This window comes from Myxine glutinosa, chromosome 1, assembly GCF_964187855.1.
Source record: "Myxine glutinosa chromosome 1, kmMyxGlut1.1, whole genome shotgun sequence".
Lineage (NCBI taxonomy): Eukaryota > Metazoa > Chordata > Myxini > Myxiniformes > Myxinidae > Myxine > Myxine glutinosa.
The window spans coordinates 257916666-257935735 of NC_136261.1; the positions used below are offsets into that span (position 1 = coordinate 257916666).

General features: G+C 44.8%; 1 protein-coding gene across 2 annotated transcripts in view; it reads right to left on the reverse strand.

Moving 5' to 3' along the window:
- Positions 1-19070, reverse strand: part of ADCK1 (aarF domain containing kinase 1) — a 99614-nt gene that overhangs the window by 12942 nt on the left and 67602 nt on the right. For both annotated transcript variants that reach the window (XM_068130668.2, XM_078786230.1), the window contains exons 8-9: positions 12551-12748; positions 5059-5252 (exon numbers count right to left, since the gene is read on the reverse strand). In XM_068130668.2, the coding sequence (XP_067986769.2) occupies positions 5059-5252; positions 12551-12748 (392 nt within the window). The remainder of the gene's footprint in view (positions 1-5058; positions 5253-12550; positions 12749-19070) is intronic.

Here is a 19070-nt window from a genome sequence, read left to right on the forward strand (position 1 = left end):
TATTGTGAAGGCTGAAAGGGTAATTTCAATGTGACATCATGAGGGTTTTCTAAGAATGGACTTTTGGTTTATTTGTCTATAAGCATTTTGAATTTGATTGACAAATTTTATGAAATTGAAATAAAATTGACACCCATCTGATCTGTAAATAATGGTTCCAACGCAAACAAATATGCATAATGCATGTGTGTGTGTGTTTTTGTGTATCAATCTTACAAGATTGTTGACACCGACAGTGTGCCTGTCTGGAAATGGATAGTTTTATGTGGATGGGATTGGGATATGTGGATGGGATTGAATATCCAGAGAATCCGTAAAATAAAATAGAAATATAATTTGATTATGAACATTATCTCTTTTGTCAAGGGAAATGGAATATAAAAAAAAATTTGATGTGCTGGGTTATGAGCAGCCATTAATTCATAGTAAAATTGTGAGTAATTTTGGGATTCCATTTTTTGATAGAATGTATATGAGAATAACATCTATTTATGGATATGAGCTTCATAAAAGGAAATGAGGAAGTACAAAATCATCCAAATTTGGGAGAGGTCTTACACTGACTTCCCAGAATACTCTGCTCATGGATTTTATATATATAAACTTGAATTTTATCAGCATATAAATTGTGCTGTATGTATGGATGTGTTTTAGGCATAGATGATATGGGAAAAGAGTAAAGAAAATTTTGCTGGTTTGAACTATTGTGGGTTTTCAGTTCTGGAGTTTAAACAAAGTCACTGGTTAACAGATGAGAAAGGATAGTAAATAAATTATTCTCTGCTGGGCAAATTAAGTACGATATTACTAAGACTTATGAGAGCTATTGTTCCGCCTTACAGCAGTGGAAAATTATTGGAAAAAATTAGATCCAACATAATGAATCTATAAAAGAATGTGATAGGGATAATATCCTCAATTTGTACTAATTATTTGATTGTGGGTAAAGGAATTAAGTCATCGTAGTGGATTGTTAACAGCAGCCTGAAAATGTCCTGAGAGTGTGCATCCATGTAATCAGAAATCCCAGATTTGTTTTTACAAACAACATTTTGGTAGAGGTCTTGTGTGGAACACTTCCTTGGTAGATAAAAAACGGTACTGCATGCTGGCAGCCACTTTTGCGGCCAGTTAGGCCAAACAAATTGAGAGGAAATTGTAGTTAAATACGTAAGTTACACATGGCTATTTGTAAAAAAGGAAATTTGTTGAGATGGGAAACATTTTTTCGAAGGTTTATTAAGGTGTTATAATATGACATGTGGCAAGGCAAACTATTGGATGGGAAAATTAGATCTGGCTATAGAATAAATTTATTGACCCCTTGAAGTTAATCCTTCGAATCATTGTTTCACTGGCATTTTTGTTCAAATTGGAAATAGTTTGGTAGAGCTTTGGTTAAAACCTTTGGTTGCGGTATCTTGGAACGAATTGATAAACCATAGGAGATTGATAAGAATAGAAACAAAGATGGACCCAAAATAGAAAGTTGGATTCATGCCCCTCATTGCAAACAAGCACATGGGGCTAAGGTGGACGATCCCACAGAAAATGAGGCTGCACCTAGCAGCCCAGCAGAACATTCAGTGGTAGATAAATGATAGTAGTGATTTACAGTCATTTGAATTACATTTTAACACCCCTTGCATTGATAAACACTACATTTTCAACATGTGATATTCCTACTTGGGATAGTGACATTTATTTGCCTACATGACATACAATTACCTGCTGATATTAATACAACATGAGTGAAAAATGTATCACAACTACACTCATGATCAGGGGATTGAGTTCAACCCCGGGAGATAGGGGGATCATTTGTAAGACAAATAATCTGATTATGTTACATATTAAGGGATTTTCTTTATTTACCTTTTAGGAAGCTTGTTAGTTTGGTATATAATGTCTACAAAGAGTAGCAGACTTGTTTGTTGGTTTAGTAGTTATATTGGCAATTGTTTTAGTGGTGGCTTGCTTGAAAGCCTTAGTGACGGTGTGTTTGAATAAGGTAACCAACAACACGATGATAACGCATGAAGTGACAAATGAGGAAAGAAATGTGGATCCAGAAAAGGAAGACTTTTATGGCGACATAAACAGTAGAATTAAGATAATGGCATAACGACAATGTTATGAGTTGTGTCAATTACAATATCAGTGAACTCATATCACCACAAGTGCCACACTGTTAAGGGAAAAAGAGGGAAAAGAAAAAGTGGAGAGGAATTATGGTAATAATACATTATGCTTAATTTGTTGGTTTGGGAAAATTGTTGTTGGGAATTAGGTATTCCCGTTTGTGATTGTAATCATATACAATTGATTTTCTTAGAGTAGTGCTAAAATACCTGCATGAGTTAATTTTTGAACTATATTAACCTGAAAGCAATTGTGGATGCTATTCTTAGTTTAGTAATAAAATACATACCTGATTGAATATTATTTGTGTGACGCATATAAATGAATATAACTTTTGTGTTAAGGAAAAACAGCAAATTGTTGAATGTGAAACTATCGGAAGATATACATGATTATGCTGATTTCATGGTAAGATGTACCCTATCTGATTCAGTGTGTGCGGAAAGCAGATTCAGATGTGACTGAGCATAAGGATAAGACGAGATCACATTTTGAAGGGAGTGCTAACGGAATTGGGAAGAAGTTCGAGAAAGAAAATTTGTGGCTAAAAATGAAGTTAATCATGGCATACACCCTCTTTCTCAAAGAATGATGAAGACATTCTCCCGTGTAACTTGGAGATGAATGCTTACCTTCACCAAGGAAATTTATGTGACCATTTGCCTGGATCACACTGCAACATATGAAAGAAAGGCGATCACTTACTCTTGTTCGAAGGCTTCGAACATTCATCACATCAGAAGTTGCAGGACAACGACATTTTACCTGCAACCTCTGTGAAATGCGGGGACATATGTTATTACTTCACCAACGCCCGGGGAACCAGCATGGAGCTGCAAAAAAAACGGCTGTGCCCTTGTCACAACAGCTGTGCACGATTCTGCTGGTTGCTCCTGGTAAGGACCATGAATGACCTGAACACCATGGTCCCAACATCATTGTGGATGCATCCGGCATCCCTGTTCCACATCTTGCTGGCCAATCAACGTCACACCAATACTGGCTGCCCACTCATAATGAGGGAGGAGGCAAGTCGACTACAACTGGGCGAAGGCCTTGTTCAAGGAATCATTATGGTTCACAGCAAAAAGTGGCAAGAATGCTACAAGGAGAGCAGGGTCAGTCTATGACTCCGCAATGTTACCACAACAGCGAAATCCTACACGAAGTAGTGCAGGAGCTATGAAGACATTAGGAGAAAATGTTTCATACCTGGATTCAAACACAAGTGATCAGCCCTTCCTTTCAAACAAAGTCAACATTTGTGTGGAGGCAAACGTTTTTGCCAGATGGTGCAGATGCTTTACAAAACTTGAAAATGAAGTGAAATTGTTGTATCTTGGTGATGGTGAAGTGTTGTTTTGAAAATATATTTGTGATGCAAATGCAATAGATTGAACAATATGGAAGGAGTCAATGACCAACGAAATGTTTTGTGATTCTTGCAGGATGACGGTGTATGCCTAAGGGAATTTGATTACCAAAGTGATTGATTATTTACTTATACTTGTAATGATGTTTACTTGTAGTGATTGATTGTTTACTTATATTGATGTTTAGATTAATGGTTAATATAAACAAAAACAAAAAGATGAGGGAATTGTGGAAGTGTAATTCAGTGTAACTTATTGATTGGCACTGGTAACTTATTGATTAAGACTGGTAACGAAGCTGATACATTTTACCTGCAACCTCTGTGAAAGCCGAGTTCGTAAATGAGTGTCAGGAATGTGCCCGAACATGGTAATCTCTTGTCCACCTGGTCACAGCCCCAGGCTGGAGCACCCTCCTACTGTGTAAATGGAAATCACAGCAGGAGGGGAGCGAGTTGATGCCAGGGCTTGGTGCAATACATGACCTCGGGGCATCAGCGGAAGAAGGATTAACGTTTCAGCGGACAGAGGATTAAGTCCAGTTCGTCCATATAAACTAGAGCAAACGTGGAGTCGACAGGACTTGCTACGTGAAGCGCTGACCGAACGGGAGTGTCGGATGAACGAGAAGGACCAGCGAAAAGAGTTAACCTGATCCATTATATTATGCGGTATCATTTTGGTAATTGGATGAAGTGAATACAGTTTAATAAACTAGACCTTTTGTAACCTGTGTCCGGTCGTTGGAGTCCTGTGAGTCCCCCAGTACAAATTCCCTGACAGCGGCAACGAAGGTTGGAAAGGCTGGAAATCCGAATGGTTCGATGGATGTGCGGAGTATCGTTGAGAGAGAGGAAGACAAATGATGAATTGCGAAAAATGATGGGAATAGAGCCTGTGATTGATGTTGTGAAGAGGAACAGGTTGAGATGGTTTGGTCATGTGTTGAGGAAGGATGAAAGTGACTGGTTGAGAAGAGTGATGGAAATGAATGTAGAAGGAAGTAGAGGACGGGGAAGACCGAGAAAGACTTGGCTAAAGATGGTGGAAGAAGAAATGCGGGCAAGGGGGTTAACAAGGAGAGATGCAGAAAATAGGGCAAGATGGAGAAGATTGTCATGGGGACCGCAAGGCTAACCCCCGCTCTAGCAGGGAAAATGGCCTTAAAATGCATGTTGTTGTTGTTGTTGTCGGCGATAGCTCGAAGACTCTTCGTGAAGGACACCATGAGATCTTTCATATCCACCAAAGAGTGCCGGCAGACAGGATGCCCAAATCTGAGGGACAGCAGACACATTGATGAATCACCCTGCATGTGAAACACTGGAATGACGTTGGGTCAAATTTCTAGCTGGGTCAAATTATCTGATGGAACACCATGAATGATTGGTTGCACCTTCAACTTAATCAGTACCAACCAATTTTCATTACTTCCATAACAATTTTAAAACTCACAATCTCATTATAAAATTGTGGTGAGACCCCTACACAGGTTGCAATAATTATTTTGCCAAACAGAAGCAGACTGGAAAGTTGATGCTACCTGCCAAGAGCTTGTACACAGGAGCGTGCCATAACAAGGAAGGAGCTGGCGCTGGCACGAGTCTGAAGTGTTGCCTCAACTCCACGCAGGAGGTCATTTGTTTTGATCAGCAGCAGCATCTCGCGGGGCACGCGGTCTAGCAGCCCTGAGATTTGTGAGAGGTAATGTGCCGCATCCGCCTGAAGCTCCTCAGCCTGAAAAACAAATAATATCAGATAATTAGGAGAGAAAGGGAAAAAACAGGGGATTGGACTGTGCGTGTATGACCTACTCTTTGCTTACTATAATCGATACATCTGCAATATTAACACTATTTGTGAAGACAATAAGGCCTAGATTTGTGACGTGCTGCAGAGACTGTTGTCCTTCTGGCAGGTTCTCCCATATCAGCCTAATAACTCTGTATTTCTGTCACAGTGGTCATTGGGTTCTTCCTCACCTCCCTGACCAAGGTCCTTCTTGCCAGGTTGCTCAGTTTGGTTGGATGGCCGGTCCTAGGAAGAGTCTGGGTAGTTCCATATTCTTTCCATTTCCTAATGATGGAGGTCACTCTGGTCTTGGGAACTTTTAACAACCTAGAAATTGTTTTATAACCTTCCCCAGATCTGTACCTCCTCACAATTCTATCTTTGAGTTATATGGACAGCTCCTCGGACTTCATGGTCATGGTAGAGTTTTTGCTCCGACATGCACTGTTAACTGTGGGACCTTAAATAGAAAAGTGTGTTTGTCTAAACCATGTCAAATCATTTGAATTGGCCACAGGTGAACTCCAATCACGTAGACATCTCAACGATGATCAAAATTGCGTTAGGATCATCTCAAGGATCAAAATTGTATTGTGCTCCTGCCTCACACCTAGCTCGGCTTCACGCTGTTGAAACCAAAGCTTTCAGAATCATTGGAATCTCCCGCGATGAAGCTAACTCCGAGGGCCTTTCACTCACTCACCGCAGGCAGGTTGGTGGCCTTTCTGTTTTCTACCAACTCCTATCTGGCCTTGCTCCCCCTGCTCCCTGTCCCCCAAATATTCCTAAAGGTCGCACAAGATCTGCCAGCAACCCTCTTACGGTTAAACTGCCAATATCAAGACTCTCTATTCACCTTCACTCTTTCATTCCTCTTTTCTCCCGCCGCTGGAACAAACTCCCTCACTCTCTTCAATCCCACTCCTCCCTCCAGGTCTTTAAAACAGCTGTTCACCACCATCTCTCATCTTCCCCCATCCAAAACCTTGATCTTTTCTACCCCGTTAATTTCACCACAGATCAACTTTTTTTGAAATTCCGACTTCTTTCCTGGAAGTCCTAGCAGTGTACATGTGGTTTTTACCTCTCCCACTCCCACCCCACTCACCCCAAGCCCTCTCCCTCCCACAGATCTCCCGATGTCCCTGTTCTCAAATGTTGTACTTGGTGTGCTCCCCCCTCTCCCTATTTTGTCTCCCGCTCCCTTTATTATATGTTTTATGTGTCGGTTTTTTTTTTTTTGTGATCAATGTTATGTTAGCTCTTACATGAGCCCTTGGTCTTGTATACAAAAAAAATAAAAAAATGGATGCACCTGATCTCAATTTGGAGTGTCATAGCAAAAGGGGTTGAATACTTATTGACTCGACAGATTTTCATTTTTAAGTATTTTGTCAAAATTTCTATTTAAAAAATTCCACTTTGACATTATGGGGTACTAGCAGAAGTACCCGGCATTGCCGGGCGGGGGAGGGGGGAGGGAGGGGAGAAGAGTGGGAGGGGGAGGGGGAGGGGGAGAGGGGAGAAGAGGGGGAGGGGGAGGGGGAGAGGGAGAAGAGGGGGGGTGGGAGGGGGAGAGGGGGAGGGGTGGGAGGGGGGAGAGGGGGGAGGGGGAGGGGGAGAGGGGGAGGGGAAGGGGAGAGGGGGGAGGGGGAGGGGGAGAGGGAGAAGGGGGAAGGGGGAGGGGGAGGGGAGGGGGGAGGGGGAGGGGGAGGGGGGATGGGGGAGGGTTGAGGGGGGAGGGGGAGGGGGGATGGGTGAGGGGGGAGGGGGGAGGAGGAGGGGGGAGGGGGGAGGAGGAGGGGGGGGACCCGGCAGAGTACCCGGTATTGCCGGGTGGGGGAGGGAGGGGGATGGGGGGGGGGAAGAGGGGGGGAGGGGAGAAGGGTGGGGGAGGGGAGGGGGAAAATGGAGGGGGAGGGGAGAAGGGGGGGGGGGGTAGGGTGGAGGGGGAAGGGAGGGGGGAGGGGAGGGTGAAGGATGGGAGGGGGAAGGGGGAGGGTGAAGGATGGGAGGGGGGAGAGGGTGGGAGGGGGAGGGGGAGGGGGGTGGGAGTGGGGAGGGGGAGGGGAGGGGGGGTGGGAGTGGGGGAGGGGGAGGGGAGGGGGGGTGGGAGTGGGGAGGGGGAGGGGAGGGGGGAGGGGAGGGGGAAGGGGGGAGGGTGAGGGGTGAGGGGGAGGGGGGAGGGGTGAGGGATGAGGGGGGAGGGGGAAGGGGAGGGGGAAGGGGGAGGGGGAGGGGGGAGGGGAGGATGGGACCCGGCAGAGTACCCGGTATTGCCGGGCGGGGGAGGGGAGGGGAGGGGGATGGGGGGGTGGGAAGAGGGGGGAGGGGAGAAGGGTGGGGGAGAAGGGGAGGGGGTAGGGTGGAGGGGGTAGGGTGGAGGGGGAAGGGAGGGGGGGAGGGGGAGGGTGAAGGATGGGAGGGGGAAGGGGGAGGGTGAAGGATGGGAGGGGGGAGAGGGTGGGAGCGGGGAGGGGGAGGGTGTGGGAGGGGGGAGGGGGAGGAGAGGGGGGAGGGGAGGGGGAAGGGGGGAAGGGGGAGGGGAGGGGGGATGGGGGTAGGGGGGAGGGGGAGGGGAAGGGGGGAGGGGGGGACCCGGCAGAAGTACCCGGCATTGCCGAGCGGGGGAGGGGAGGGGGGGAGAGGGGAGGGGAGGGGAACAGGGAGGGGAGGGGAGAAGGGTGGGGGAGGGGAGGGGAAAATGGGAGGGGGTAGGGTGTAGGGGGTAGGGTGGAGGGGGAAGGGAGGGGGAGGGGGAAGGGGGGAGGGGGAAGGGGGAGGGGGAGGGGAGGGGGAGGGGGAAAGGGAGGGGGAGGGGGAGGGGGGAAAGGGAGGGGGAGGGGTAGGGGGAAAAGGGAGGGGGAGGGGGAGGGGGAAAATGGAGGGGGAGGGGAGATGGGGAGGGGTAGGGTGGAGGGGGTAGGGTGGAGGGGGAAGGGAGGGGGGACGGAGGGGGGAGGAGGAAGGGGGAGGGAAGGGGATGGCCAGTCAACAATGACGTTGCAGTTCTCATGGTCGGAGAGCAGCACAACAATCGGACATAGTCCTGCATATTCGCAACAGCACGAAGCGGATTTTGGAGACTCACCGATCCTGTGACGTCCTCCAGTACCGGCGTTGCCGGGCGGGGGAAGGGAGACCCATACATTCCCAACCCGTACATTCGCCCTCTCGACTCAAGCTCACTCGGACAAAAGCCTCGCACAAATTACACCGTGAAGGCCCAATGGTCATGTCTATGCCACAAATCACGGGCGCACTGAATTGAAAATATATAGAATGCTCATACGCCGTGAAAAGTGAAGCCGCCGTGTCGCCATCTTGGTCAGCATGACTCGACCAACTCGCTTCGCGGATCTCGTTTTGTGCGGCAATAAACTGCTCCATTCGGTTACGGAAGGGTTGTGGAAAGACGTTTCACAGCTGTTTCAAAGACATTTAATTCATATCGCACAAAATCGATACAAAACACGATCGCATAAAAGGTGAAAAAACGTGTGACGTGTGACGGGATGGAACATCACGTGATCGCTCTGAGCGAATCAGTCTGGCGGCGGGAATGGAACATCACGTGATCGCTCTGAGCGAATCAGTCTGGAGGCGGGAATGGAACATCACGTGATCGCTCTGAGCGAATCATCGAGCTGCTCTGGAACCGGCTGAGATTAGCGGGTACTTCGCTGAAATGCGCTGAGGTAAATATGAATAAAAAATATGGATCTCGTCAAATATGGTCTCGGCCATGTTCGTCCCAGGCTCAATGGCTATGTCTATGCCAAATATCAAGTATGTGAGCCTCTCCGTTTAGGAGTCTATCGGTAACATTACACACACACACACACACACACACACACACACACACACACACACACACACACACACACACACACACACACACACACACACACACACACACACACACACACACACACACACACACACACAGTGTTTTATATATGTAGATTATGTGTAGATCTGTGACAAAAAAATCTCAATTTTATCCATTTTAAATTCAGGCGATAACACAACAAAATGCGAAAAAGTCAAGGGATGTGAATACTTACTGAAGGCACTGTGGGCACATAATAAATATAAACTTTTCAACTATAGGCAAGCATCACAGACTAGCAAGGTAGATATTATTTGAGTTTGTTTTTTTTAAACGGACGCGTTCACAGTTTTTAGGAAAATTTTCATTGAGGTTTTTATTCCACAGTTTACAGTTAAAGAAATTACAATTTTCAAATGGTAAATACCGATTGATGAGTTTTTTGTTTTTTTTTAAACAGACACATCCACGGATTTTTTTACATTAATTTAAATTTACAGACGCTTTCCAATGGTTCTGTGATTTTTCCTGGTGTATTGGCTTCGATGTCAGTCAGCAAGTTAAATTTCCGCTTTCTACGATACCTGGAAGGTGCTGAACTTGTCAGTGCTGGAGTCAGTGGTTAGAAAGAGTTTAATACATTAGATATAGTCGTGGCCAAAAATATTGGCACCCTTGCACTTTTTTCAAATAACTCACAATTTTCTCTAAAAATAAGTTGAAATTGACAAAAGTATTTGGTCTCCACAATTCTTTGTTTCACTGTTAATATTACAGAACCTTTGTTTTTGATTAAGAACTTTATATATCCTTTTCAATTAGAAAATAAAAAATGGCATTGACAAAATTATTGACACCCTAGACTTAATATTTGGTAGCACAGCCTTTGGACAAAATAACTGCAGTCAAGTGCTTCCTAAAGCCATGAATGAGCTTCCTGCACCTCTCTACTGGCAGTTTGGTCCATTCTTCTTGTGCAAACTCCTCCAGTTCTCCCTTATTTGAAGGGTGCCTTCTCCCAACTGCTGTTTTAAGATCTCCCTACAGGTGTTCAATTGGATTTAGATCTGGACTCATTGCTGGCCACTTAAGAACAGTCCAGCATTTTGTCTTTAACCATTCCTGGGTGCTTTTTGAAGTGTGTTTGGGGTCATTGTCTTGCTCCAAGACCCATGACCTTCGATGGAGACCCAGTTTTCTGACACTGGGTTGAACATTGCGCTCCAAAATGCCTTGGTAATCTTCTGATTTCATGATGCCTTGCATACATTCAATGCACCCAGTGCCAGAGGCAGCACAGCAATCCCAAAACATCACTGAACCAGCTCCATGTTTGACTGTAGGGAAGATGTTCTTTTCTTTGAAGGCTTCATTTTGTTTTCTGTAAACACAGAAATGATATGCTTTACAAAAAAGCTCTAATTTGGTCTCATTTCTCCACAGGACATTCTCCCAGAAGCTCTAATTTGGTCTCATTTCTCCACAGGACATTCTCCCAGAAGGATTTTGGCTTGTTCAGGTGTGATTTGCAAACTCCAGTCGAGCTTTCTTACGTCTCTCTCTCTCAGCAGTGGGGTCCTCCTGGGTCTCCTACCATAGAATCCCCTTTCATCAAGTTGGCGACGGATGGCACAAGTTAAAACTGTCATACCTTGTGTCTGAAGTTCAGCTTGAATCTGTTTGGCAGTTGATGGAGGTGCTTTCTCCACCATTCGAACAATCCTTCGCTGCAATCTTCGATCAAGTTTTCTCTTGCGGCCATGTTCACGTAGCTTGGCTACAGTGCCATGGGCCTTAAACTTCCTGATAACATTGCGTACAGTGGACACAGGATCATCTAGTTCTCTGGAGATGGAATTGTAGCCTTGAGATTGTCCATGCTTGGCTATAATCTTGTGTCTGACCTCCTCAGACAATTCTCTGGTTTTCTTTCTTTTCTCCATGCTCATTGCAGTACACAGTACACACAGTAACACAAAACAGCAGAATGCCTCCGTTTTTTCTATTCAAACTGGTTGAATGAGTAATTTTTATATTGCATGCACCTGCACCTCACCACAGGTGAGTTCAATTCCAAAGTAAAGGAGAATCACCTGCTTGAAATTGATTTATTTCCAACAACTTCTAAAAGGTGCCAATAATATTGTCCGGGCCATTTTAGGATTTCTGTGTGGAATAAGCTCAGATTTAGTAATTTATTCAGCTTTTTTTGTTCCACTGCAAACCAAAGAAACACAAATGTGGATACACCGATGACGTAATTTTTTTTGTCCACCAATTTATCCCTAGATGATGCTCAATAAATTTCATCTTGATCGGACGAAATTTTGGACTTGTCGAATTATGATGTCATAATAGCGGCACCTATGACAGTATGACATCATCATTAACATATGTTATTCCACATGGAGAGTTCTTTACAATGAGCCATGTCTCAATTTTTTCTATGCAGCACTTTCGGAGATATAGAGGTGCAAAGTTTTTTGGTTTTTCCAAGATGGTGCCCATACCACGTGACCTATGACGAGTATGACGTCATAATTATCATTAAAAACAATTCTACAGGTGGAGTTGCACCGACGGTGAAAATTTCCTGTCAATCGGAAGGTTGCAGAGAAAATCATATTTCTTCTGTGCGGACAAACAAACAGACAAACAAACAAATAAACGGAGTCAAATGCAATACCCTCTCCTCTGGCGAGGGTAACAATACAAATAAGCACATTTGCAGAAGCTCTTCTCGCGTTTGTGTCGAAGCCCCGCCTCCCTCTCCCAACTCTTTGCATTTTGCAATCTTCACTGTTGTCGATCTATGTGTAAATTCCGATTCTGCAGTTTACAGCAATCCACGGCCCACACTGACATAACTGTGCCAAAGTTTGCAACATGCTGGGGACATTCCGATACATGGAGAACGTGCAAGCCATGGGGAAACGTGCAAGCCACCGTGAGGATGGGCCCAAACTAAGACCCACTCCATGTGTGAGAGCACCGTGCACGGAGGAGATTTTTTTCTTCTGTGTCATCGATTCTCTCTCTGTTGCGTCACCCCAGAGTGAAAGGAATGTTATTTGCTTAAGCAGTCATCACCCCTGAGTACACGAGCGCACGCGCACACACACACACACACACGCACGCACACACACACGCATGCACTCAAACTTGCAAAACCCTGTCACTCGCTGCTGCACGGTGTAATAATAATAAAACCCAGCAAGAGCATCAAGATGGCATTATTATTGTACTGAACCATTAAACTCCAGTGTTTATGAAAAAAAAGATTCCAACACTTGGCTTCGTAAATACCAGGCTTTTGAACTCATACCATTATAGCTTAGACTTAGAGAAAGGATGAATAACTAGAGTGAGATAGCATGCACACATTGTGAGTAGGATATTCATGGAAACTGACTTCATGCAAGGATATGGGCACACGGTCGATGCCATCAAGGACCACTTTCCATGGGCGAGCGGTGAGAATACAGGCAAAGAGTGGGAAAAGATCTCCAGCACCCAGAGCACGGCTGTGCCTCTCAATGGCCTGGATATCAGCACGAATGAGTGCCAGCCAAAGCCGGCAGTACTGCAGCCGGAAGGAAACCGACAGATCCTGCAACAAATTAAAAGTACGTCTTGGTAACATTTTACAAAAACCGACAATATTTTATAGTCAATTTCATTGGCGTGATAATTATGACTTTGAAAATTTGTTCAATTCACTTCCTGTCATGCGGTTTAATTGCTCGTCATGAAATATTCGTAGAACAACGATTCACAACATTGTTCAGTTGAAATGTTATTTGAGTAAACGTTTACTTTTGAAAGTAAAATATGTGTGAGAAAACAATAATGTTATCGATGATATTAAAAGTGTGTTGGTGTGTGTGTGTCAGTGTGTCTCCTTCATAACCCCAAAACCATGAAACCTAGTAACCCAAAACATTGCACACATATTATGGGATCGCGATCGGAAAGCATGAATGAAAAGTGGGTATTTGGGTAAATTCAAACAACCCTTTTGAAGATAAATAAGGGGGTGCTCATCATAAAAAGCCTTACCAAGATGGCGGCACAGCATTTTCGTCAGCCTGCTGTCACCTTGAAGGGGTTTTAAGCCACCATTTATTCGGCCTGTTCAAAAATGCCTTGACTTGGAACAGGCCGCAACGGTTTCTGTACAATAAAGTGCTCACAATTTATTTTTGCACTTCCTTGCTCACATCATTGAACACCTGATGTTCATACCTACGATTTGCTGTAGAAATCACTTTTGCAGGTGCTATCATTTTCAAATTAGGAGCTTGCAGCGATTTTATGCATTACAAGATGTGATTTTTCACGATGGCCTCTCATGTACTAGTTAAAGTAAAATATATAGTCAAACTCTGTCTTTGGATGTGAGGATCGGAGCTCGTTGACTAATTAAGTGTCAAAATCTGGAGTGAAATCTGAAAATTTTAAGACATTAGCGATTCTTATAAGTAAGCATATTTACTTTAAGCACGGCCATATTTCTCCATATTTACACAAGAAAATGTGAAATTGCCAAAGCATTAAACTTATTTTCATGCTGTTCAGACAATTATGTTGAGTAAAGAAAAGATTATCGAATGCGCCAAAGTATAACTTCATTGAGTGGAACAGAAATAATGAAGCAGCGGGACAAGTTCGGCTGTGGGATTTCCGCGAAGACTCCCGGAGCAGTGAGTGTGGCGATCAAGGATGGGTTTTCTGTGGGGAAATCCCCAGTCAGGAAGGCAAAATATATTAAATTAAAGATCGAATTAAAAGACTGATAAACATAACGGGAGGATTGAAGAAGTAAAGCAACGGGACAAGTGAAATACGAATTCAAGAGAGAATTGTAAAATGTTTTCAGTGGCTACATAGCAATGCTTGCTGAAACTAAAACGAAGAAAGCAGTGCAGAAAACTCTCTTTCGCTTCTTCCAGAAGTTTGAAAGGCCTGAGCTGATTAACCTAGAGCAGGGGTCAGGAACCTTTTTGACTGGGAGAGCCATAAAAGCCAAATATTTCTAAATATATTTCATTGAGAGCCATATAGTATTTTAAACGTATAATAAATTAAATATGTCTTACTTTTAATGCGACTTCTGGTGCTGCATGGTTTTGCTGATGGCCTTGTAGTCTGGTTCATACGTGGTGAGGTTGAGCTTAATGCAGGCGTTGAGGCTTCCATCAGTTAAACGTGAGCATAGGTTGGTCTTAATGTTCCTCATATGCGAGAATGACTGCTCACATGCATATGTAGAGCCAAACATGGTCAATACGGCAATACTCACACGCTGCATTGTGTGGTATGTCACAGGAAGCTCGTTCCATGTTTTAAGAATCAGCTGGTCTTCAGGTTGAAGATTTTTCATTTCTGTCCACTTGTGTTCCCTCGCCAGCTCTGCTCGCTGTCGCGCAAGACTTTCCAACTCTCCATTAAGTGACTTGAACTTACTCATCCACATGTCTGATGCCTTCAGGTCAGCAACTCCCAGCTCAAAGTCTCCGATAGAGACCCCGGGGATGCATGTCAGGTCGATTTTGTCCACTGCACACTCATGTGGATGAGTGATGAACTTGAAAAGACCAGTGCGCGCACGAAATTCTCCAAAACGTGCTTTGAATGACTGCAGGAGATTGGACGTAAAGCCAGCTAGCTGCTGGAGATCCAGATGTTGAGTGGAGTCACTTGCTAAGCATGCATCTCTAAATTGTTGCAGTCTTTCAAAGTGCAGAAGACGACCTGTTTCAATGTCCCTGAGAAAGACTTCCAGCTTGCTTTCAAATGCAAACACTGCTTGTTGAAGGGATGAGATTGTATTTCCAATACCTTGCATTTTCACATTGAGCTGGTTCAGATGGCCAGTTATGTCCACGAGATAGTGAAACTGCAGGAGCCAGTCAGTGTTGTCTAGCTCAGGATGCTTGACGCCTTTCATTTCAAGAAAAGTCCGGATTTCACTCAGGCAAGCTGCAAAACGGCTGAGCACCTTCCCCCTTGACAACCAACGCACGTTGCTGTGTAAAAGCAGACCGGGATAATGATTCCCAACTTCTTCTAACAGAGCTTTAAACTGGCGATCATTTAAAGCTCGGGCAACAATAAAGTTGACCACTCGAATGACCAGCGACATCACCTCACCAAGCTCCTGGCCACACGTCTGAGCGCAAAGCGCCTCCTGGTGCAGGATGCAATGAAAACTTAGGATGGCTCTCTTTTCATGTTCACGGAGAAGCGCTACAAATCCTTTGTTCTTCCCCAACATACAGGGTGCACCATCAGTACAGACAGAAATAAGTTTATCCATCGGTAGTTTTTTTTCTTTAGCAAACTCCATGAAAGACGTGAATAAATCCTCTCCTCTTGTTGTCCCTTTCATTGGCAAAACAGCCAAGCTTTCCTCATGCAGTGTGTCACCTGCAGCATACCTGGCAATTATACTGCACTGAGATAGATGGCTAACGTCTGTTGACTCATCTAACGCGAGAGAAAAGTATGTCCCGGCGTTTATGTCCTTAATTTGTGTTTCCACGACTTGATTTGCCATCATGATGCTACGATCGTGCACAGTTCTTGCTGACAGGGGCATGTCTTTTATTCGTTTGATTATCTTGTCTTTATTTGGGAAGTCATCAAACAGTTCATTGGCCACATCAAGCATGAATGTTTTGGCATACTCGCCATCTGTGAATGGCTTTCCATTCCTTACTATTGCCAAAGCACCCGCAAAGCTAGCGGAATTCCCGTCACCTTGCTTGGTCCACACACGTAGTTGCTGCTGACTCGTCTGCACTCTCCGCTGTAGCTCCTCGCATGCCCTTTTCCTGCTGTCCCCCGCTGGATATTTCGATGCAAATGAAGCATGGTGCGTATCGAAGTGCCGCTTTATATTTGACCGTTTCATCGATGCAATTTTATCATTGCATATTAGACATACCGCAGATCCTGCTCTCTCACCAAATGCAAATTCCTCTGTCCACGCAGCCTGGAATGCACAGTAATCATCGTCTTTTTTTCTTTTCGCCATCTTTTCCGTTACAAGGGTTGAAGCGGATAAACTAGTTGGCTATCTGATAAAATTGATTTCTTCACCTTTACAATGACGCGGACATGCTCGCGAGCCATTGGTTCCCGACCCGACCCACGGGTGACCCGTGACCCGTGAAATTTATCTTCAAAACTAATTTCTGTTTACTTTAAAATGACACAGTATTATTAAGAAATATCACAAGTATTTTAAAATCAGTTCCAAACTGATTTTTTTTTTTTTTTTTTTTTTTTAACTCAAAATTGTCTGGGAGCCATATGCCGTCACCGGAAGAGCCATATATGGCTCGCGAGCCATAGGTTCCCGACCGCGGACCTAGAGCATCAACATCCGAACATAGGAGGCATGTAGGAAAATGTTCGGAGAACGCTTGGATTCAGAAGAGGGTCAGAAAGCAGTATTCAGGATTGCAAAGCAGATAGCGAAAGAGAGGTGTGATGTGATGGGGGTGAGTTGCTTGAAGGATGAAGTGGGACAAATCGTTGTTGACCCAGATGGAATTAAAGGAAGATGGAAAAGATATATGGAAATGCTGTTGAATACAGAGAATGCATGGGATGGCAACATAGAGAGTAACCCAGTTTTAGGACCGGCAGAGAAGATAACTGAGAAGGAAGTTGAGGAAGCGATAAAAGCAATGAAGGGTAGAAAAGCGGGAGGGCCGACGGGAGTTGTGGGAGATATGTTGAAGGCAGCAGGAAGTTGGGGTGTGAAGAGAATGACAGAGATCTGTAATCTGGTGGTGAAAGAAGGCCGCATTCCAGTGGATTGGGAACTGAGTACCCTCGTCCCTCTATACAAGGGGAAAGGTGACCCTCTGGAGTGTGGCTCGTACCGAGCGATAAAGTTATTGGAGCATGGAATGAAGGTATTGGAAAGGGTGTTGGAGAGGAGGATAAGGAAGAAAGTGAAGATCGATGAAATGTACTTTGGATTTATGCCAGGAAGAGGAACGACAGACGCGCTTTTCATTGGGAAGCAGTTGCAGGAGAAGTACATGGGGAAGAGGAAGAAGTTGTTTCTTGGGTTTGTTGATCTGGAGAAAGCATTCGATAGGGTTCCACGCAAAGTATTGACATGGGCATTGGGGAAGTTAGGAGTGGAGGAATGGTTGATCAGAGTAGTGATGGCAATGTACAAAAGAGCGCGCACAGCTGTAAGGACGAAGGACGGGAACAGTGGAGAGTTTGAGGTGAAGGTGGGAGTGCATCAGGGGTCAGTACTAAGTCCACTACTATTTGTAGCTGTGATGGAGGTACTGGCTCAGAACGTAAAGGAGGGTTTACCGTGGGAGTTGTTGTATGCAGATGATCTGGTGTTGATTGCGGAAAGTATGGATGGACTGAAGGAAAAGATGAACAAGTGGAAGGAATGTATGGAGACAAAAGATCTGAAGGTGAATATCGGAAAGACGAAGGTGATGGCAAGTGGCCCTGTGCTGTGTGTAGGAAGGGTGTCGGAGTGAACTCCATTCAATGTACAATGTGCGCCGAGTGGGTTCATCAAAAATGTAGTGGTCTGAGAGGGTCATTAACCAGTGTGGCAGCTACATTCAAATGTAAGGTGTGCACAGAGGGAGCTGCAGATGGAGGAAATGTTGAGTTGGATCTTGGAGATGGCGTGAAGCTGGAAGGTGTGAAAACATTTTGCTACCTCGGAGACATGCTGAATGGAGAAGGTGGATCAGACTCGGCAACGGTTGCTCGAGTGAGATGTGCATGGAAGAAGTTTCGGGAACTGAGTGGCGTGCTGATGATGAGGGGAGTGTCGTTGAAGCTGAAGGGAAAGGTGTATGCTGCATGTGTGAGAAGTGTTATGATTTATGGGAGCGAGACATGGGTAATGAACGTAGAGCAGCAACGAAGGTTGGAAAGGGTGGAAATGCGAATGGTTCAACGGATGTGCGGAGTATCGTTGAGAGAGAGGAAGACAAATGATGAATTGCGAAAGATGATGGGAATAGAGCCTGTGATTGATGCTGTGAAGAGGAACAGGTTGAGATGGTTTGGTCATGTGTTGAGGAAGGATGAAAGTGACTGGTTGAGAAGAGTGATGGAAATGAATGTAGAAGGAAGTAGAGGACGGGGAAGACCGAGAAAGACTTGGCTAAAGATGGTGGAAGAAGAAATGCGGGCAAGGGGGTTAAACAAGGAGAGATGCAGAAAATAGGGCAAAATGGAGAAGATTGTCATGGGGACCGCAAGGCTAACCCCCGCTCTAGTAGGGAAAATGGCCTTTTAAAATGCATGTTGTGTATGTTGTATCAACATCCGAACATAACAAGCATCATAAAGCATAACATAACAAAACAATCTCTTTGCTAATGCCCCTTGCCCTCACTTTTCTCTCTCATTTTCTTCCCCCCCCCCCCCTCTCTTTTTCTGTCCCCTCCTTTCTCCTCCCCCATAATAAAGTGCAGCACTCTCCCCTCACCCCTCTCTTTTTCTCTCACTCACACTCCAACCCCCCTCTTCCCACTCCTTCCACCTGGAGTGTATAGCGACGTGTGGTGAGGCGTCACTCTACCCCCTTCCCCTTCCCCTTCCTCCATGCTTTTCGCCTTTTTTTTTTTTTTCTCTTTCTCTTTCTCTTTCCTTCTTTCTTTCTTTCTTTCTTTCTTTCTTTCTCTCTCTCTCTCTCTCTCTCTCTCTCTCTCTCTCTCTCTCTCTCTCTCTCTCTCTCTCTCTCTCTCTCTCTCTCTCTCTCTCATTCCCACAATCAGTGTAGTGATGGGTGGTATTTGCAAGTCAATATTAATTACAAACAGGGACAGGTGGTTCAGCTCTTGAAATTATTACTGGAAATAATACCTGTTTAAACTTTAAACTGTGCAGTCAAACAGGAGAAAAATAACGATATATTTAGTGGAACA